This window comes from Salvelinus namaycush, chromosome 14 (genome assembly GCF_016432855.1).
Source record: "Salvelinus namaycush isolate Seneca chromosome 14, SaNama_1.0, whole genome shotgun sequence".
NCBI lineage: Eukaryota > Metazoa > Chordata > Actinopteri > Salmoniformes > Salmonidae > Salvelinus > Salvelinus namaycush.
This window is the reverse complement of record NC_052320.1, coordinates 28329221-28349070: the sequence shown is the minus strand read 5'-3', so window position 1 is coordinate 28349070 and position 19850 is coordinate 28329221. Positions and strand designations below refer to the sequence as shown.

The following is a 19850-nucleotide window of genomic DNA, read 5'->3' as shown; positions in this document are numbered from 1 at the left end:
GTTGGTGTGTGTGGACCAGTGGTGTAAAGTACTTAAGTCAAAAATATTTTAAAAGTACTACTTAAGAAGATTTTTGGGTTATCTGTACTTTATTATTTATATTTTTGACAACTTTTACTTTTTCTTCACTACGTTCCTAAAGACAAAAAATAAAATAGTGCCGTCTGGTTTGCTTAATATAAGGATTTTTTTTAATACTTTTACTTTTGATACTTAAGTATATTTAAAACCAAATACCTTTAAAAACTTTTTCTCAATAACTATTTTACTGGGTGACTAACTTTTACTTGAGTCATTTTCTATGAAGGTATCTTTACTTTTACTCAAGTATGACAATACGGTACTTTTTCCACCACTGGTGTGGACAATGATAGATCCTTAGTGATGTGGACACTGAGGAACTTGAAGCTCTCGACCCGCTCCACTACAGCCCTATCGATGTGAATGGGGGCGTGCTCCCCTCCGTTTCCTTTAGTTCACAATCACCTCCTTTGTCTTGCTGACATTGAGGGAGAAGTTGTTTTTCTGGCATCACATTGTGTGTTCTCTGACAGTCTCCTCCCAATAGACTGGCTCATCGTCATCGGTGATCAGGTCAACCACCGTCGTCGGCAAACTTAATGGTGGAATCGTGCAAGGCCGCGCAGTCGTAGGTAAACGGGGAGTACAAGAGGGGACTTAACAGTACACCTGAGGGGCCCCCATGTTGAGGGTCAGCATGGCGGATGTGTTGTTGCCTACCCTCACCACCTGTGGGGGGCCTGTCAGGATGTCCTTTGCTTAGTGATGAGCTTGGAGGGCACTATGGTGTTGAACGCTGAGTGTAGCCAATGAACAGAATTCTCACATAGGTGTTCCTCTTGTCCAGGTGGGCAGAGCAGTGTGGAGTGTAATAATCAAACTTTATTTGTCACATGCGCCGAATACAACTGGTGTAGACCTTAAAGTGAAATGCTTACTTACAAGCCCTTAACCAACAGTGCAGTTCAAGAACAGTTAAGAAAATATTTACTAAATAAACTAAAGTAAAAACACAATATATTTTCATGAGGTATTCTACCTCAGGCGAGCAATACCTCGAGACTTTAATATTTAATATTAGACATTGCGCACCAGCAGTTATTGACAAATAGACACAGACCCCCGCCCCTCGTCTTACCAGACTTCGCCACCCAGCTCTATATTATCCGTGTCGTCGTTCAACCACGTCTCAGTGAAACATAAGATATTACCGTTATTTTTTTTCTTCCCTTTGTAATCCGTGATAGCAACCTCTGCCAGATCCGACGAGCATCAGAGCCGGTGTAGTAGGATTAGTCCTGTATTCGATCTTAGTCCTGCTTTGCCTGTTTGATGATTCGTCGGAGGGCATAGCGGAATTTCTTATCAGTGTCTGGATTAGTGTGGCGCTCCTTGAAAGCAGAAGCTCTAGCCTTTAGCTCAGTGAGGATGTTTCCTGTAATCCATTGTTTCTGGTTGGGATATGTACGTAAGGTCACTATGGAGACATAGTCATTGTTGTGCTTATTAATGAAGCCGGTGACAGATGAGGTAAACTCCTCAATGCCATCGGATAACAAAGAGACACACAACTCCTCCCTTGAGCTTACCTGATGTTGCCGTTCTGGCCTGCCGATGAATAGATAACATAGCTTGATGTATATTATCCATGCCCTTGTTCCACCACTGTACCGTTGATAGGATAGTCCTGAACGGATCTCATCCAGTTTGTTGTCCAGTGATTACACTGTAATACATACGCCAATAGAATGGAGGGTAGAGGCGGTTTATGTACTCACCAATGTAGTTCCGTCAGTGTGCCCGCAAGTTGGCCTCTCTTATGCAATTATTTCATTTTCTGTGTCTCTGGGATTAGGGCCTTTCCAGGGTGAGCAGTATGTCCTGCGCCTCCGACTCGTTGAAGTAGAAATCTTCATCCAAATCGAGGTTAGTGATCACTGTTTTGATGTCCAGAAGCTCTTTTCGGTCATAGCGGAAACATTATGTACCAAAAAAGTTAATATTAGCGCAGAAAAAACACTCAAAATAGCAGAATTGGTCAGTAGCCTGTACAACGAATGCTATCCAATGCAGGGCCATTACTCACATGTTGACTTTTGGCAAATTCAATCAGTTTTCTACGATGATTCAACGGCAACACATACAAAAATGTGTTGATATGACGTGGGAAAAGCATTGATTCAACCAGTTTTAGCCCACTGGGCTGTGTTTGTTGGGGGAAACCTGTGGTTCTGGACAGATAAGAGAAAGCAGTAATAGTTGTGCTAAAGCTCCCGGCTAATCCCGTTAGTGTTTTGTTCTGGTCCTCTGGACCACTCCAATGCTCTGGCACCATCACAGGAGGATAATAGTCAGTGTAGTACAGTACCATGAGACCTGGCTAAACCCAACCAGAGACAGATGTCCTCTGTCAGCAGGCACTAGACAAAAGAATTGTATTAAATTAATGTGTTGTATTAGAATCATGATTTTTTTTATCCCAACATTTTCATATTTTCAAAATATGTTCTATTCTCTCATCTCTTTAGGATGAAGTTTCCCAAAGGCTCCAGAATGGCACGTCCTGTCCATTCCCCGATATAGTGGACCTCCTGCAGAGCTGTGCTTTCCACATGCAGAGACTTTGACAGCTCCATGGCATAGACACATACTGGGTACAGACAGTAGCCTACAGGAGAACAGCATCCTTATATTTTAGCAGTCTCTCCCTCCCCCAAAATACTACCCTGTCTCCCAGCCCCCTCTCTCCCTCTAAGAGAGCCTCTCCCTGGGGCCATGCCCATCCTACTTAATGCCGACACCTCCTTCAGCTCCAAGCAGGAGCTCCTGGACCTCCAGAACGGCCCCATAGGCCCCTCCCTGGATACACCCAGCCCCTTGAACTCTCACGAGGATAGCCCAGTGGGCTCAGGCCCCGGCAGCCCTGCTGGAGAAGGCCCTGCTGGCCACCTCATCTTCACCAGGGCGTCTGCCCCTCTGCCTGGACAGCTTTACGGGGTTGAGGTGCCCACAGAGACCCCCCTGGGCCTCAAATTCATCCCCACGGACTCAGAAGGGCTGTGTGGCTGGGGGGCCCTGACGCCCCGAGCCATCCAGACCTTCAACACCCCTCGCTGGGTGCTCTTCTTCCTCTGTGTGGCTTCCTTCCTCCAGGGCATGATCATCAATGGCTTCATCAACACCGTGGTGACCTCCATAGAGAGGCGCTTTGACCTGCGTAGCTACCAGGCTGGGCTCATCGCCAGCTCCTACGACATCGCTGCCTGTGTGTGCCTGGCCTTCGTCAGTTACTTTGGTGGGACGGGGCACAAGCCTCGTTGGCTGGGCTGGGGGGTGCTAGTCATGGCGCTAGGCTCTCTGGTGTTCGCCCTGCCTCACTTCACCACTCCCCCATACCATGTCAGCATTCCTGAGCGGACAGGGGTGTGCACAGGAAACCGTACCAGCCCTTGCCATGATAGCGAGGGTGGGGGCCTGTCCAGCTACCGCTTTGTCTTCATGCTGGGCCAGTTCCTGCACGGGGTGGGAGCCACTCCGCTGTACACTCTGGGGGTCACCTACCTGGACGAGAACGTCAAGTCCAGCTATGCTCCAGTGTACATTGGTGAGTCACTAAGCACAACGCTGACTGTAGTACCATTGTTCTATCTAATCTTTTTAGGAATGTGTATTTTCTCAGGTGTACTTTTCAGATTTGATGTGGTGCATATATTTGTCATCCATCAGAGAATAGTTTTAATTGTGTTTAATAATGTTACAATATTTGATTTTAACGTAACTAAAAACACCAAATGTACTGTGTCAAAGGAACTGTGAACTGTAGATGACTTGATGTGCTCATGGTCTAAACCAGGGGTACTCAACTCTTACCCTATGATGTCCGTAGCCTACTGGTTTTCTGTTCAACCTGATAATTAATTGCACCCACCTTGTGTCACAGGTCTAAATCAGTCCCTGACTATAGGGGAACAATGAAAAAATGCAGTGGAGTTGAGTTTGAGGGGTCTAGACTCGCGTCATGCTACTCTTGAAGTGTGCTGCCAGTATTTGTGGCTGCTGTGATGACTGATATCCTGTGTGATCTATAACCCTGTGGTCACTTCTCCATTAGGTGTGTCCACAGAATGACCCACGCTGCACAGAAGCAGTAACCAGGATGCTGTGAGACTTGTCAGACAAGTTATAATGACAGAAAAGTAGTCCGGATGAGAGCAGAGCCTGCTTCACTGATGTAATAGGTGAATAGATTAGACCTTCGAGATGTCACACATCGGAGAAAGACTCAGTAAAAAATAGGTCTTAGATGTGAAAGTGAGGGTTGTATATCTAATGGCTCGGAAAGGCAGTATTTAACTCTAAAACAATAACAGACTGTTACATCCCTGTTGATTGAGCTTGATTGTAGGTGAAAGTTGTTGAAATTGGATGTGTGCGACGTTATGTCTCCACCTGAGGTTCAGCAGACAAGCCACAGAAACCCCCGCCACATCTGACGTTCCCTATTGACCTACCATCAAGGAGGATCAATGTCACACCCAGAATGAGGCCTACAATTTTGACCCTTTCAGGCTCCCTTAGACTTCCCATCTTTCCATTTAGCAGTTTCACCACAGACATCAATAATATGCCCTTGAATTGGGCCTCTCCCCCGCTATCCTAATTTCAAAGGCAACAGAGGCAATCAAAGACATTCTCCACCTTGCTGACCCCAGTGAGGATTCAGTGAACGCACTCTGTTTCTGCGAGCTTATCTATCACAATAAAACAACACAGATGAAAACCAAACCATCAAAGCAGGAACAATTAGGTATTTTTACTCAGTTGAAAGGAAGTAGGAAGTCCCTAACTGACGCACGCAGCTCTCCTCTGGTCTCTGTTTCCTTAGGGATCTTCTATACAGCAGCCATCGTGGGTCCAGCAGCAGGGTACCTTCTAGGAGGACACTTTCTCAACATCTATACAGAGGTTCACATGACGTGAGTACCTCAGTTATTCTGTCTCCACCTACCATACACCTGGACTAACCTCAGGGAGTTAGCTACTTAACGTAGATCAGTTAGACCCATAGACTGTATAAAAATGGTTCACCTTAAAATTGGAGATGGCAGCAGAGCAAAATCTTTCTACAGATAAAGAGTAGTGCCATCTAGTGGCCATTTGTAGTGTAACCTTTGCTCAAATCCCCCCCAAAAAGCTCTCAACTTAATTATTGCCCCTAGCACACTCTTTCTCCCTCTTTGTCTCTTTCTCATCTTCTTCATTCCTTCTTCTGTGCCCCTTCCCTGTGTGTAGGACGGAGCTGACTCCAGAGAACCCTCTGTGGGTGGGGGCCTGGTGGATTGGCTTCCTTGCAGGAGGGGCAGCAGCGCTGGTCATCGCCCTGCCCATCCTGGGCTACCCACGCCAACTACCAGGTTACTTACCAATTTATTGTCACTTCACCAGCACCACAGAACACAGAACACTAAACAATCAGATCAGCAACTAACCCAATCTTTGCCATCAACATGAATATCTCTATTTTCCCCCTTCTCTCTCTAGGCTCTCAGAAGTATGTGGCCATGCGTGTGTCTGAGGCCCACCAGCTGAAAGATGGCAGTCAGGCCAGTGCATCAGACCCTCAGTTTGGGAAGTCAGTGAAGGACATGCCTAGGTAGGAGACCATACACTCTAGGGCACAAGAGGGACCACCAGAAAGCCCTACACTCTTACTTCATAACTCTCACACAGATATAAGACTTATATACGATAGTGTAATCCCTTCATGCATAGCTACAGTGTTTATTATGTGTCCTGTACCCCACTTGGGCTCAGAAAGCCAGCTGGTTCTCCATGGCAACAGGGGATTACTGAGAGGAAACAGGACAGTGATTACATCGTATAACATGGTAGTAAAGTATTTATTTTCACTGTGGCTGTCTTTTCCAGGGTCAGGGATGGACCTTTAATTAAGAAGATACGGTCTTACTAAAGAGATCTCTCTTGCGTGCTCTCTCTCACTCGCTCTCTCTCTCTCCAGGTCAGTGTTGCTCCTGCTGAAGAACCCTCCCTTCCTCTTCCTGTGTCTGGCGGGGGCCACGGAGGCCACCCTCATCGCTGGCATGTCCACCTTTGGCCCAAAGTTCCTGGAGTCTCAGTTCAGCTTGAGTGCATCTGAGGCAGCCACATGGTTCGGTGAGAGACTACTGAACCAGACAACTAACATTACCCCATACACAAACATGCACTTCTAGCACATTGTATATTTGAAACACCACCTACCCCCTCCACTATATTAGGACCCTACCTCATCTACTTCTCTTCTTTTAGTCACACTACTACCATTTAACTAGTTATGCTTCCATCCTCTTCCATCCTCATCCATCCTCGTCCCTCACATACACATGGGTATTAACCTTCCCTTTCCTCCCACCAGGCTACATGGTGGTGCCCGCGGGTGGGGGGGGCACCTTCCTGGGCGGCTACATTGTGAAGAAGCTGAACCTACGTTGCCGTGGCATCATCCGTTTCTGCATGGTGTGTGCCCTCGTCAGTCTACTGGCCATATTCATCTTCCTCATCCACTGTCCCAATGCCCCTATGGCCGGGGTGACTGCTCCCTACCGCAGCAACTTGCCACCGGGCCATCAGTACAACAAGAAGTACAATGAACAGTACTATGAGCAAGCCAACAACCTCCGCAACAGGTAAACCCAGACCAGGCGCAATGAACAGACAGACCATCGGTGTCCTTTAGAAGGATTATTTGACATTATTTCTGTAATGTTATGTTATCATATGGTAAGGATATTTAGGTGAAAATCAGGACGAGCTCAATTGAATTATGAAAATCTTAAGAGACTAAAAAAAGCATACAGAGTAGCCCACAGTAAACAACACCAATGACTCAACATTAAAGCAGCACACATTAACACTGAGTTGATTACACATGAGTTGATGCCCTCTGGCTGTGGAATACTAATAAACAGAGAGGAAGCAGAGGGATTGTACAACCCACCAGGGGAGGAGAGGAGGGTATGCTGTTTGACAAGTATTTTACAGTTTAAAACTCTTAGTTTGTCAGCTGCATGTCTATGCACAATGTGATAGACAAGACATTCCCCCTCAAGCAAATTAATATATTTAGCTAGTCAACAACTAGACCAGCTCCTTATTGTCCTATTCCAGTTCCATTCCACGAAACGATCAACAGTTAGCCATGGTACAAGTCTGTTTAGGTTACATACCGACGAATAGTTTTGCAATGACACAGAGTTTAAGGAGTGGAGCCTTAGCTAAACAGACTGGTTTGCAGGCTAATTAACATTAATAACACAGTAGAATAAATACTACTGCATACAGAGCAACACATATTAATCATGGATGTCATAGAAAATAACCATTCAACTCTATTTCTCTCTCCCTCTCTCAGCTCTTTGTTGGGGGGCAACCTGACGGTGGGGTGTAATGCAGATTGCCACTGTTTACGAGAGCTCTATAACCCAGTCTGTGGAGCCGACGGTGTGATGTATTACTCCCCATGCCATGCAGGATGCAGCACAATCAACCACACAGAGATCTCAACAGGTAGACAGGTAATGAACCAAACCTTCAGCAAAGATCTCACTTTGGTTAGAACTCTAATTGTAAAAATTGATGGGGAGGGTCTGTGTAACAGGTCTGTGTTAGATGAAGATGAATGAATGAAGATACATTAAATAAATTAGTTAAATTCGATACATTAGTTAATGAAGATGAATGATAGCCAGTATACAGTTGAAGTCGGAAGTTTACATACACCGTAGCCAAATACATTTAAACTCCGTTTTTCACAAATCCTGACATTTAATCCTAGTAAAAATTCCCTGTCTTAGGTCAGTCAGTTTATTTTATTTTATTTTTATTTATTTTTTATTATTTTTTTATTTTATTTTTTTTATCCCATTTTCTCCCCAATTTTCGTGGTATCCAATCCCTAGTAATTACTATCTTGTCTCATCGCTACAACTCCCGTACGGGCTTGGGAGAGACGAAGGTCGAAAGCCATGCGTCCTCCGAAGCACAACCCAACCAAGCCGCACTGCTTCTTAACACAGCGCGCTTCCAACCCGGAAGCCAGCCGCACCAATGTGTCGGAGGAAACACCGTGTACCTGGCCCCCTTGGTTAGCGCGCACTGCGCCCGGCCCGCCACAGGAGTCGCTGGAGCGCGATGAGACAAGGATATCCCTACCGGCCAAACCCTCCCTAACCCGGACGACGCTATGCCAATTGTGCGTCGCCCCACGGACCTCCCGGTCGCGGCCGGCTGCGACAGAGCCTGGGCGCGAACCCAGAGACTCTGGTGGCGCAGTTAGCACTGCGATGCAGTGCCCTAGACCACTGCGCCACCCGGGAGGCCCCTCAGTCAGTTTATTTTAATAATGTGAAATGTCAGAATAACAGTAGAGAGAATTATTTATTTCAGCTTTTATTTCTTTCATCACATTCCCAGAAGTTTACATATACTCAATTAGTATTTGGTAGCATTGCCTTTAAATTGTTTAACATGGGTCAAACGTTTCGGGTAGCCTTCCACAAGCTTCCCACAATAAGTTGGGTGAATTTTGGCCCATTCCTCCTGACAGAGCTGCTGTAACTGAGTCAGGTTTGTAGGCCTCCTTGTGTGCACATGCTTTTTCAGTTCTGCCCACATATTTTCTATAGGATTGAGGTCAGGGCTTTGTCATGGCCACTCCAATACCTTGACTTTGTTGTCCTTAAGCCATTTTGCCACAACTTTGGAAGTATGCTTGGGGTCATTGTCCATTTGGAAGACCCATTTGCGACCTAGCTTTAACTTCCTGACTGATGTCTTGAGATGTTGCTTCAATATATCCAAATAATTTCCCCACCTCATGATGCCATCTATTTTGTGAAGTGCACCAGTCCCTCCTGCAGCAAAGCACCCCCACAACATGATGCTGTCACCCCCATGCTTCACGGTTGGGATGGTGTTCTTCGGCTTGCAAGCATCCCCCTTTTTCCTCCAAACATAACGATGGTCATTATGGCCAAACAGTTCTATTTTTATTTCACCAGACCATAGGACATTTCTCCAAAAGTATAATCTTTGTCCCCATGTGCAGTTTCAAACCGTAGTCTGTTTTTTTTTATGGTGGTTTTGGAGCAGTGGCTTCTTCCTTGCTGAGCGGCCTTTCAGGTTATGTCGATATAGTACTCATTTTACTGTGGATATAGATACTTTTGTACCATCTTCACAAGGTCCTTTGCTGTTGTTCTGGGATTGATTTGCACTTTTCGCACCAAAGTACGTTCATCTCTGGGAGACAGAACGCATCTCCTTCCTGAGTTGTATGACGGCTGCGTGGTCCCATGGTGTTTATACTTGCGTACGATTGTTTGTACAGATGAACGTGGTACCTTCAGGCGTTTGGAAATTGCCCCCAAGGATGAACCAGACTTGTGGAGGTCTACAATTCTTTTTCTGAGGTCTTGGCTAATTTCTTTTGATTTTCCCATGATTTCAAGCAAAGAGGCACTGAGTTTGAAGGTAGGCCTTGAAATACATCCACAGGTACACCTCCAATTGACTCAAATTATGTCAATTAGCCTATCAGAAGCTTCTAAAGCCGTAACATAATTTTCTGGAATTTTCCAAGCTGTTTAAAGGCACAGTCAACTTAGTGTATGTAAACTTCTGACCCACTGGAATTGTGATACAGTGAATTATAAGTGAAATAATCTGTCTGTAAACAATTGTTGGAAAGATTATCCGTGTCATGCACAAAGTAGATGTCCTAACCAACTTGTGTATGTAAACTTCCTACTTCAACTGTACGTGTTTACTCTGTCTGGTGTGTCCCTGTGCAGGTGTACTCGGGCTGCAGCTGTGTGGTGGGTGGGAATGTGACATCGGGGCAGGAGGGCCTGGCATTGGATGGGAAATGCACTAGCTCCTGTAGCCACATGCCAGCCTTCCTCACCTTCCTCTTCATCATCATCTCCTTCACCTTCCTGTGTAGTATACCAGCCCTCACCGCTACCCTCAGGTGGGTACAGATCAGACAGACTAAAGAGAGAGAGAGAACTCAGTGGTATAGTCCTGTTATAACAAGGCATGAGAGAGAAACCTGTGTGTGAACTCTGTCTCTAAACTGCTCTCCCCCTCCAGGTGTGTTCCAGACAACCAGAGGTCCTTTGGACTGGGGATCCAATGGATTGTGGTGCGAAGTCTAGGTACTGTATGCGCTTGCTGAATTTGATTTGATATTGATTAATGGCCTTGTAGCCTGACATTCCCAACAACAAGCATTATATGATGTGATATGTTCTTCCTGAAGGTGGGATCCCAGGCCCGATAGCATTTGGCTCTGTGATCGACATCTCATGCCTGCTGTGGGAGGACCAGTGTGGAGAGCAGGGCTCCTGCCATCTCTACCAGAACTCTGCCATGAGCCGCTACACCCTTATCGCTGGCATCATCTACAAGGTAACTCAAGGCCTACAAGTTGTCTGGGCTGTTATCTAAGCCTGTTGCAGGTGGATTATGTTCAAGGATTTTCTTTATACTCGTAACCATATCAAATGTTTGTTTAACTGAGAGAGAATTCTATTCTCCCTACTTTAACTATAGTGCATGTCTCATTCCCTCCATCCCTCTTTCTGTCAGGTTCTCGGCACGCTGTTCTTCCTGCTGGCCAGTGTTTTGTACAAGCCCCCTCCAGAGTCGCCCCAGAGCAGCTGTGAGAGCACCGACCATGGGCCGGGGGACAGCGGGGGCGAGACGGGGGACCTCCCCATCAAGGACCTTCCACCAGAGATCATCGCCAATGTACACACCAGGTTATGATGACTTCAGACCCCACCCACCCTGCACTACAGTGTGTATCACCCCACATCTCACCGCACGTGTATGTTGGTGTGTGTGGCGTAGTACTGCTTCCCCCATCACTGCCAGCCTATGCCCGTCTCATAGCCACTCCCAACACATAGACACATCACCCCAGGGCATGTCTCACCTACTGACCCCACGTTCATCCCATTGGCCTGCCCTCCACTGCCAGCCCACTGAACTTGGGGTGTGTGTTATGTGATGAAAGACTAGGGTCACAGATAGCGTCAGAGGTTAATCTGAGAAGTAGCTAAGAGGTTTCTCCTGATGGCTTTTGGGATTTAAACCAGTCCAAAATCACATTTTTAAATTAAGATTTTGTTTTGTTTCCCAGTAGGGTCTAAGGGATGTGACATATGGGCTGTTTGTATAGCTTATGTCATGCCATGAGTATGAAGCATTCCTTCTGAGTGTTGAAAGAGGCATTTACACCCGTAAAACAACCCTGTTGTCTTGCCCTATCACAGATACATATTTTTTATCTACACCGAAACAGAATTGAAATACATATAAAAACTATAGACCAAGAGTATTTAAAGGCACTTACTGTTATTATAACTATACCTATTGAAGAAAATAACACACATATATTTTAACAAATGGAAGAGCACACACCTATTTATGACAGCCTTTAGCACATGTATGACATTGAATGACCTGTAGCAGGCTGCCATTTAACAGAAGTGAAGACAAAACCCAAGAGAGGCCATGAAGATGATGATGCTATATCATCCTGTCCACGTGTCATACAACAAGACAAACTATTTTGTATGAAGGGGTAATACCAAGACCCTTTTTCACAACCAGACACATTGCTGCACTTTAAAACTAATCAGCTCTGATGAATTTAGACAATGGTATTATATGAGAGTTATTCCGACAGTGTATGCTGGTTGTAATAAATTGTAGGAACAATGCACTAATGGAATGAGTTGCCATAAAAACAAGAACAACAAGCCTCTTATCCAAACCTACAAGTGTGCCAAAGTAGCATTGCCCCAATCTCTCTTCTGTTTTGTGATCTAGATAATTTATGTATGATGGAAATTAAAAGCACAGATTTCTCATATAGTCTTTCAATTTGTTGTTTTTCGCATGATTTGATATTGTCCAGACATATTTGTATAAAGAGGCTGTAGTTAATGATTTATACTGAAAAATGGACCCATAGAAGTTTACCATGACAAACAATCTCTCCTAGAACTACCCTGTTCTATAAAGTGTTAAAATATAGTCTTTGTTGTTTAATGTAACAGTAATGACACTTTACAACTTGTGTTGGTAATTTGCATTTCTCATGTTTTTGTTTTACATGTATTCATTTGTTATGGACCCAAATGCCTCCAGATCAGCTCTCCCCCATTCTCCAGACAGGGAGAGCGGGGCTTGACCGCCATTAGAGAGTATGTGTAATCACAAACATTCCTAGTCTTATTGTTATGCCTCCTCACTCCCTAGCACTTCGTAAAATTAGACTTTTGGATTTTGTTTTGGTACTTTTGTAAATGAAATGGAAACGTATGAATTTTATTAAAATGTTTCTTAAGATGTCATGTTTTTTTAAACAACAGGTGAACAACGGAATCATTTGTTTTGTTTAGATGTTTTATCAGTGTTTGAAAGTATTGGATGTGTCTGCTCACTTCAAACTCTCTCGCATGTACCACATACAGTACCAGTCAAAAGTTTGGACACAGCCACTCTTTACAGGGTTATTCTTTATTTTTACTATTTTCTACTTTGTAGAATAATAGTGAAGACATCAAAACTATGAAATAACACATATGGAATCATGTAGTAACCAAAAAAGTGTTATATTTTATATTTTTCAAAGTAGCCACCCTTTGCCTTGATGACAACTTTGCACACTCTTGTCATTCTCTCAACCAGCTTCATGAGGTAGTCACCTGGAATACTTTTCAATTAACAGGTGTGCCTTGTTGAAAAATAATTTGTGGAATTTCTTTCCTTCTTAACGCATTTGAGCCAATCATTTGTGTTGTGACAAGGTAGAGGTGGTATACAGAAGATGGCCCTATTTGGTAAAAGACCAAGTCCATATTATGGCAAGAACAGCTCAAATAAGAAAGAGAAATGACAGTCCATCATTACTTTAAGACATGAAGGTCAGTCAATACGGAACATTTCAAGAACTTTGAAAGTTTCTTCAAGTGTTGTCGCAAAAACCATCAAGGGCTATGATGAAACTGGCTCTCATGAGGACCGCCACAGGAAAGGAAGACCCAGAGTGACCTCTGCTGCAGAGAGTTACCAGCCTCAGAAATTGCAGTCCAAATACATTTTTCACAGAGTTCAAGTAACAGACACATCTCAACATCAACTGTTCAGAGGAGACTGTGAATCAGGCCGTGGTCGAATTGCTGCAAAGAAATCACTACTAAAGCACACCAATAATAAGAAGAGACTTGCTTGTGCCAAAAAACACGAGGAATGGACATTAGACCGGTGGAAATCTGTCCTTTGGTCTCATGAGTCCAAATTTGAGATTTTTGGTTCCAACTGCTGTCTTTGTGAGATGCAGAGTAGGTGAACGAATGATCTCCGCATGTGTCGTTCCCACCGTGATGCATAGAGGATGAGGTGTGATTGTGTGGGGGTGCTTTTCTGGTAACACTGTCGGTGATTTATTTAGAATTAAAGGCGCACTTAACCAGCACGGCTACCACAGCATTCTGCAGCGATACGCCATCCCATCTGGTTTGCACTCAGTGGAACTATCATTTGTTTTTCAGCAGGGGGGCTACTTTGAAAAATCTCAAATATAAAATATATTTTGATTTGTTTAACACTTATTTGCTTACTACATGATTCCATATGTGTTATTTCATAGTGTTGATGTCTTCACTACTATTCTTTATGGTAGAAAATAGTAAAAATAAAGATAAACCCTTGAATGAGTAGGTTTGTCTAAACTTTTGACTGGTACTGTATATGCACATAACCAAACAAATGACAAATGCATGTGACATGTGACACAGTTCTCTCTTACTCTCTGTATCTCTGTATCTTCTTGTGTCTTCCTCAAACAAACAAACACATTCTCTCATCCTCTTACTCAGCCAGCAGAACCCACAACTATATGGGGACAGCCAAATATTTCAGCTTTTTTTAATTCCAGGGGATTCAATGAATATGACTGAAACAAGGTTTTTCTCCACAGCTCAAAACACAGACACGGGCACAGGGAACATTAAGACAACAAACATGGGCACTTAATAGGATTTAATAGTCACCGGGTTCTTCATAGAACAGTATTAAAGAAATGAGCAAGGTCACGCAAAAAGAGACAGGATTAAAAGACAAACTATGTAGGAGGATTGTGGGACAAATGATCAGTTTCCATGGATACTGGGTGAGTCATAACTCAGCAGCGCTGCTGTCTGTCTTGTCTGGTTTGTGTGCAGACATTACATTTATGACCCGTGGCAAATAAACGCAGGGACACATTAATGAACATTAAATACTCATGAAGATATCACGCTCAAATACACATACTTACAGAAAACCAAACACAGTATGAATCAATGTACTGACAGAAACAACAGTGGATGTTGTGACCATAATGATAATATATAAAAAAATATATATATGATGACCCATTAGTAGCTATGATATAGAACATTATCAGTAGCCATTTTAATCTACATTGACGGATCTCATAACGGTACATCCATTAGGATCACCTTCTCTTTCCATGACATAGACTGACCAGGTGAATCCACGTGAAGGCTATGATCCCTTATTGATGTAACCTGTTAAATCCACTTCAATCAGTGTAGATGATGGGGAGGAGACAGGTTAAAGAAGGATTTTTAAGCCTTGAGACAACTGAGACATGGATTGTGTATGTGTGCCATTCAGAGGGTGAATGGGCAAGACAAAATATTTAAGTGCCTTTGAATGGGGTATGGTAGTAGGTGCCAGGTGCACCGGTTTGAGTGTGTCAAGAACTGGGGTTTTCACCCTCAACAGTTTCCCATGTGTATCAAGAATGGTCCACCACCCAAAGGACATTCAGCCAACTTGACACTGTGGGAAGCATTGGAGTCAACATGGGCCAGAATCCCTGTGGAACACTTTCGACACCTTGTAGTCCATGCACTGACGAATTAAGGCTGTTCTGAGGGCAACGGTATTAACGGTATCAATATTAGGAAGGTGTTCCTAATGTTTTGTGCACTCAGCGTATAGTGTTTTCAATAATAACTATTACCGATCATGAGCTTTTTAATCCCACCCTTCAGATACTCTCAACCCATCCCACCTATCTCAGTAGACAAGCCTCTTTTGATTTCCGCGTGACATATATTTTTCAACTGCGCTTACATGAGTTTTGAACCTTTCTAATTGCATAGTATCCACAGACTGTAAATTAAATATGATTATTTTACCTAAGAGTAATATTAAATCGTTGATTGGTTGGCAGTGGCTTTCCAAATCGCCCAACACTGCTATTTGTAAGGTTAATTTTAAATGAATGTACAGATTTTTCAGCCATTCCTGAACCTGTGACCAGAAACAAGCTACATGTTAGCAATACCCGAATAAATTACATAATGATTCTGTCTTTTCACAGCAAATCTGCATAGCTGAGATATTCTGTTGGTGGCAAAAATGTTGTATAATAATTGTCCTGAAATGAAACTGGTATATTTTTCTATTTATGGCAACTTTTTCAGCCTGTTTTGGTCTTTAATATACGACATAATAATATACCTTCCCTCTTTCCACTTGCCTCCTCCATTTTTGCGGTAATGCTGCAATCAGTTGGTTGTAACTTTGGATGGAGCAGACATTCCCATATATTTTCGATAGCTGCTTGTGTGACATAACTCCACCATCAAATCACAAGTCACATGCGCTGAATACAATAGGTGTAGACTTTACCGTAAAATGCTTACTTACGAGCCTTTCCCGAACAATGCGGAGTAAAAAAGTATGACACATTTCCATAAAATAAAAATTGTTCATTGTTCATAATAACAAAATGGTGCAGCTATATAACTTCAAATTGCATTTGACACAGGTTTCGTAAACAACAGGTGTAGACTAACAGTGTAATGCTTACTTACGGGCCCTTTTCTAACAATACAGATTCAAAGACAATTTAAAAAAAAAAAAGCTTTAAAAAAAATGAATAACAATAACGAGTAAAAAAGGACATGGCTATATACTGTGAGAACCAGTACTGAGCCGATGTGCAGGGGTACAAGGTAATTGAGGTAGCTATGTATAGAGCCTTTGGAAAGTATTCAGACCCCTTTACTTTTTCCACATTCTGTTACATTACAGCCTTAGTCTAAAATTGATAAAATTGTTTTTTTCCTCATCAATGTACACACAATACCCCATAATAACAAAGCAAACACATGTTTTTAGACATTTTTGCAAATGTATTCAAAGAAAAAACTGATATGACATTTACTTAAGTATTCAGACTCTTTACTCAGTACTTTGTTGGAGTACCTTTGGCAGCGATTACAGCCTCAAGTCTTCTTGGGTATGACGCTACAAGCTTGGCACACCTGTATTTCGGGAGTTTCTCCCATTCTTCTCTGCAGATCCTCTTAAGCTCTGTCAGGTTGGGTGGGGAGTGTTGCAGCACAGCTATTTTCAGGTCTCCAGAAATATTAGACCGTGTTTAAGTCCGGGATCTGGCTGGGAAACTCAAGGACATTCAGAGACTTGTCCTGAAGCCACTCCTGCGTTGTCTTGGCTGTGTGGTTAGCGTCGTTGTCTTGTTGGAAGGTGAACCTTCGCTCCAGTCTGAGGTCCTGAGCATTCTGGAGCAGGTTTTCATCAAGGATCTCTCTGTGCTTTGCTCCGTTCATCTTTCCCTCAATCCTGTCTCCCAGTCCCTGCCGCTGAAAAACATCCCCACAGCATAACCCTGCCACCACCATGCTTCACCGTAGGGATGGTGCCTGGTTTCCTCTAGAAGTGACACTTGGCATTCAGGCCAAAGAGTTCAATCTTGGTTTGATCAGACCAGAGAATCTTGTTTCTCATGGTCTGAGAATCTTTATGTGCATTTTGGCAAACTCCAAGTGGGCTGTCTTGTGCCTTTTACTGAGGAGTGGCTTCCGTCTGGCCACTCTACCATAAAGGCCTGAGTGGTGGAGTGTTGCAGAGATGGTTGTCCTTCTGGAAGGTTCTCCCATCTCCACAGGGGAACTCTAGAGCTGTGTCAGAGTGACCATCGGGTTCTTGGTCACCTCCCTGGCCTTCTCCCCCGATTGCTCAGTTTGGCCGGTTGCCCAGTTCTAAGAAGAGTCTTGCTGTTTCCAAACTTCTTCCATTTAAGAATGATGGAGGCCACTGTTTTATTGGGAACCTTCAATACTGCAGAAATGTGTTGGTACCCTTCCCCAGATCTCTGCCTCGACACAAGCCTGTCTCAGAGCTCTACGGACAATTCCTTCGACCTCATGGCTTGGTTTTTGCTCTGACATGCACTGTCAGCTGTGGGACCTTATATAGACAGGTGTGTGCCTTTCCAAATCATGTCCAATTAACTGAATTTATCACAGGTCAACTCCAATCAAGTCTTAGAAACATCTCAAGGATGGATATCATAAGGTGAATGCACCAACTTGTAAGTCGCTCTGGATAAGAGCGTCTGCTAAATGACTTAAATGTAAATGTAAATGTAATGATCAATGGAAAGAGGAAGCTCCTGAGCTAAATTTCGTGTCTCATAGCAAAGGGTCTGAATACTTATGTAAATAAGGTATTTCTGTTTTTCTAAAAACCCGTTTTCAATTTGTCATTATGGGGTATTGTGTGTAGATTGATGAGGATTTTCTTTTTATTTAATCCATTTTAGAATAAGACTAAAATAAGAAAATGTGGAAAAAATCAAGGCATAGGAATACTTTCCGAATGCACTGCCTACAGAGCCTTCATAAAGTATTCACACCCCTTGACTTTTTCCACATTTTGTTGTGTTACAAAATACTCTGTAATGTCAAAGTGGAATAAAAATTCTAACATTGTTTAAAAAAGAAGGAAAATTAAACACTATTGTACAATCCGAGTGTGCAAAGCTCTTAGAGACTTACCCAGAAAGACTCACAGCTGTAATCACTGCAACAGGTGATTCTAACATGTATTGATTCTGGGGATTGAATACTTCGCTAATCAAGATATATGTATCTTGATTAGCGAAGTATTCAATCCCCAGAATCAATACATGTTAGAATCACCTGTTGCAGTGATTACAGCTGTGAGTCTTTCTGGGTAAGTCTCTAAGAGCTTTGCACACTCGGATTGTACAATATTTGTCCATTATTCTTTTTTTTTTTAAATGTCAAGCTCTGTGAAGTTGGTTGTTGATCATTGCTAGACAGCCTTTTTCAGGTCTTGCCATAGATTTTGATGCCGATTTAAGTCAACACTGTAATTCAGGACCATTCAATGTCGTCTTGGTAAGCAACTCCAGTGTATATTTGGTCTTGTGTTTTAGGTAATGTCCTGCTGTAAGGTGAATTTGTCTTCCAGTGTCTGTTGAAAAGCAGACTGAACCAAGTTTTCCAGTAGGATTTTGCCTGTGCTTAGCTCTATTATGTTTATTTTTCTTTTAAAAAAACAACATTTTCCTTGTTGATGACAAGCATACCCATAACATGATGCAGCCACCACCATGCTGCTTGAAAATATGAAGAATGGTACTCAGTGATGTGTCGTGTTGGATTTACCCCAAATACAACTTTGTAATCAGGACAAAAAGTGCAATTCTTTGCCACATCTTTTGCAGTATTACTTTAGTACATGTTTAGATGCATGTTTTGGAATATGTTTTATTCTGTACAAGCTTCCTTCTTTTCACTATGTCATTTATGTTAGTATTGTGGAGTAACTACAATGTTGTTGAGCTATCCTCAATTTTCTCCTATCACAACCATTAAACTCTGTACCTGTTTTAAAATCACCATTGGCCTAATGGTGAAGTCCCTGAGCGGTTTCCTTCCTCTCTGGCATCTGAGTTAGGAAGGACGCCTATATCTTTATAGTGACAGGGTGTATTGATACACCACACAAAGTGTAATTAATAACTTCACCATGCTCAAAGGGATATTCAATGTCTGTTCAATGTCTTTTATCTACCAATAGGTGCCCTTCTTTGCGAACCATTGGAAAACCTCCCTGGTCTTTGTGGTTAAATCTGTGCTTAAAATTCACTGCTCGACTAAGGAACCTTGCAGATAATTGTATGTGTGGGGTACAGAGGTGGGGTCATTTATACAAAAAATCATTATTGCACACAGAGTCCATGCAATTTATTATGTGACGTGTTAAGCACATTTTTACTCCTGAACTTATTTAGACTTGCCATAACAAAGGGTTGAATACTTATTGACTCAAGACATTTCAGCTTTTAATTTTTAATTAATTTGTAAACATTTCTTTAAACTTAATTCCACTTTGACATTATGGGGTATTGTGTGTAGGCACAAAATCTCAATTTAATCTAAATTCAGGCTGTAACACAACAAAATGTAGAAAAAGGAGTGTGAATAATTTTTGAAGACTGTAGGTAAGGGCTTGCTTAATCATTTCAGCCCCCCAAACTCATGTCATTATACAAAAAGTCACATTTAATTTTGCCTGGCTTAGCGTTCCAAATAAAGTGAACTATTTTTGGCTCATATGGTTTAAAAAACAAGGTGTCTGGTGTGGGTAGTGCTATAAGTAAATAAGTAAACTGTGATATGACGAAAGAGTTAACCAGGGTGATTTTTCCATAAAGACAGGTGTTTACCTCTCCATAGTTGAAAGATCTTATCTATTTTTGCTAACTTTCTATATCAATTTGTATTGGTAAATTCATTTATATCTTTTGGGAAATGAATACCAAGTATACCTACATCACCAACAGCCCATTTTATTGGTAAACTACAGGGTCATGTGAAAGTTGTGTCTTTTAATGGTCCAGT

The 19850-nt window shown here is 42.7% G+C and overlaps 1 protein-coding gene across 1 annotated transcript; it reads left to right on the top strand.

Annotated features, from left to right (window-relative positions):
* The first annotated feature begins 2578 nt into the window (after window positions 1-2578).
* Window positions 2579-12378, top strand: LOC120058929 (solute carrier organic anion transporter family member 4A1-like). The gene is made up of 12 exons (XM_039007676.1): window positions 2579-3625; window positions 4907-4997; window positions 5314-5435; window positions 5563-5674; window positions 6041-6195; window positions 6437-6650; window positions 7131-7150; window positions 7393-7595; window positions 9873-10051; window positions 10174-10238; window positions 10343-10491; window positions 10672-12378. Exons 1-12 carry the CDS (start codon window positions 2797-2799, stop codon window positions 10849-10851), a joined length of 2319 nt encoding a protein of 772 aa, XP_038863604.1. The 5' UTR covers window positions 2579-2796; the 3' UTR covers window positions 10852-12378.
* Window positions 12379-19850: the final 7472 nt, after the last annotated feature.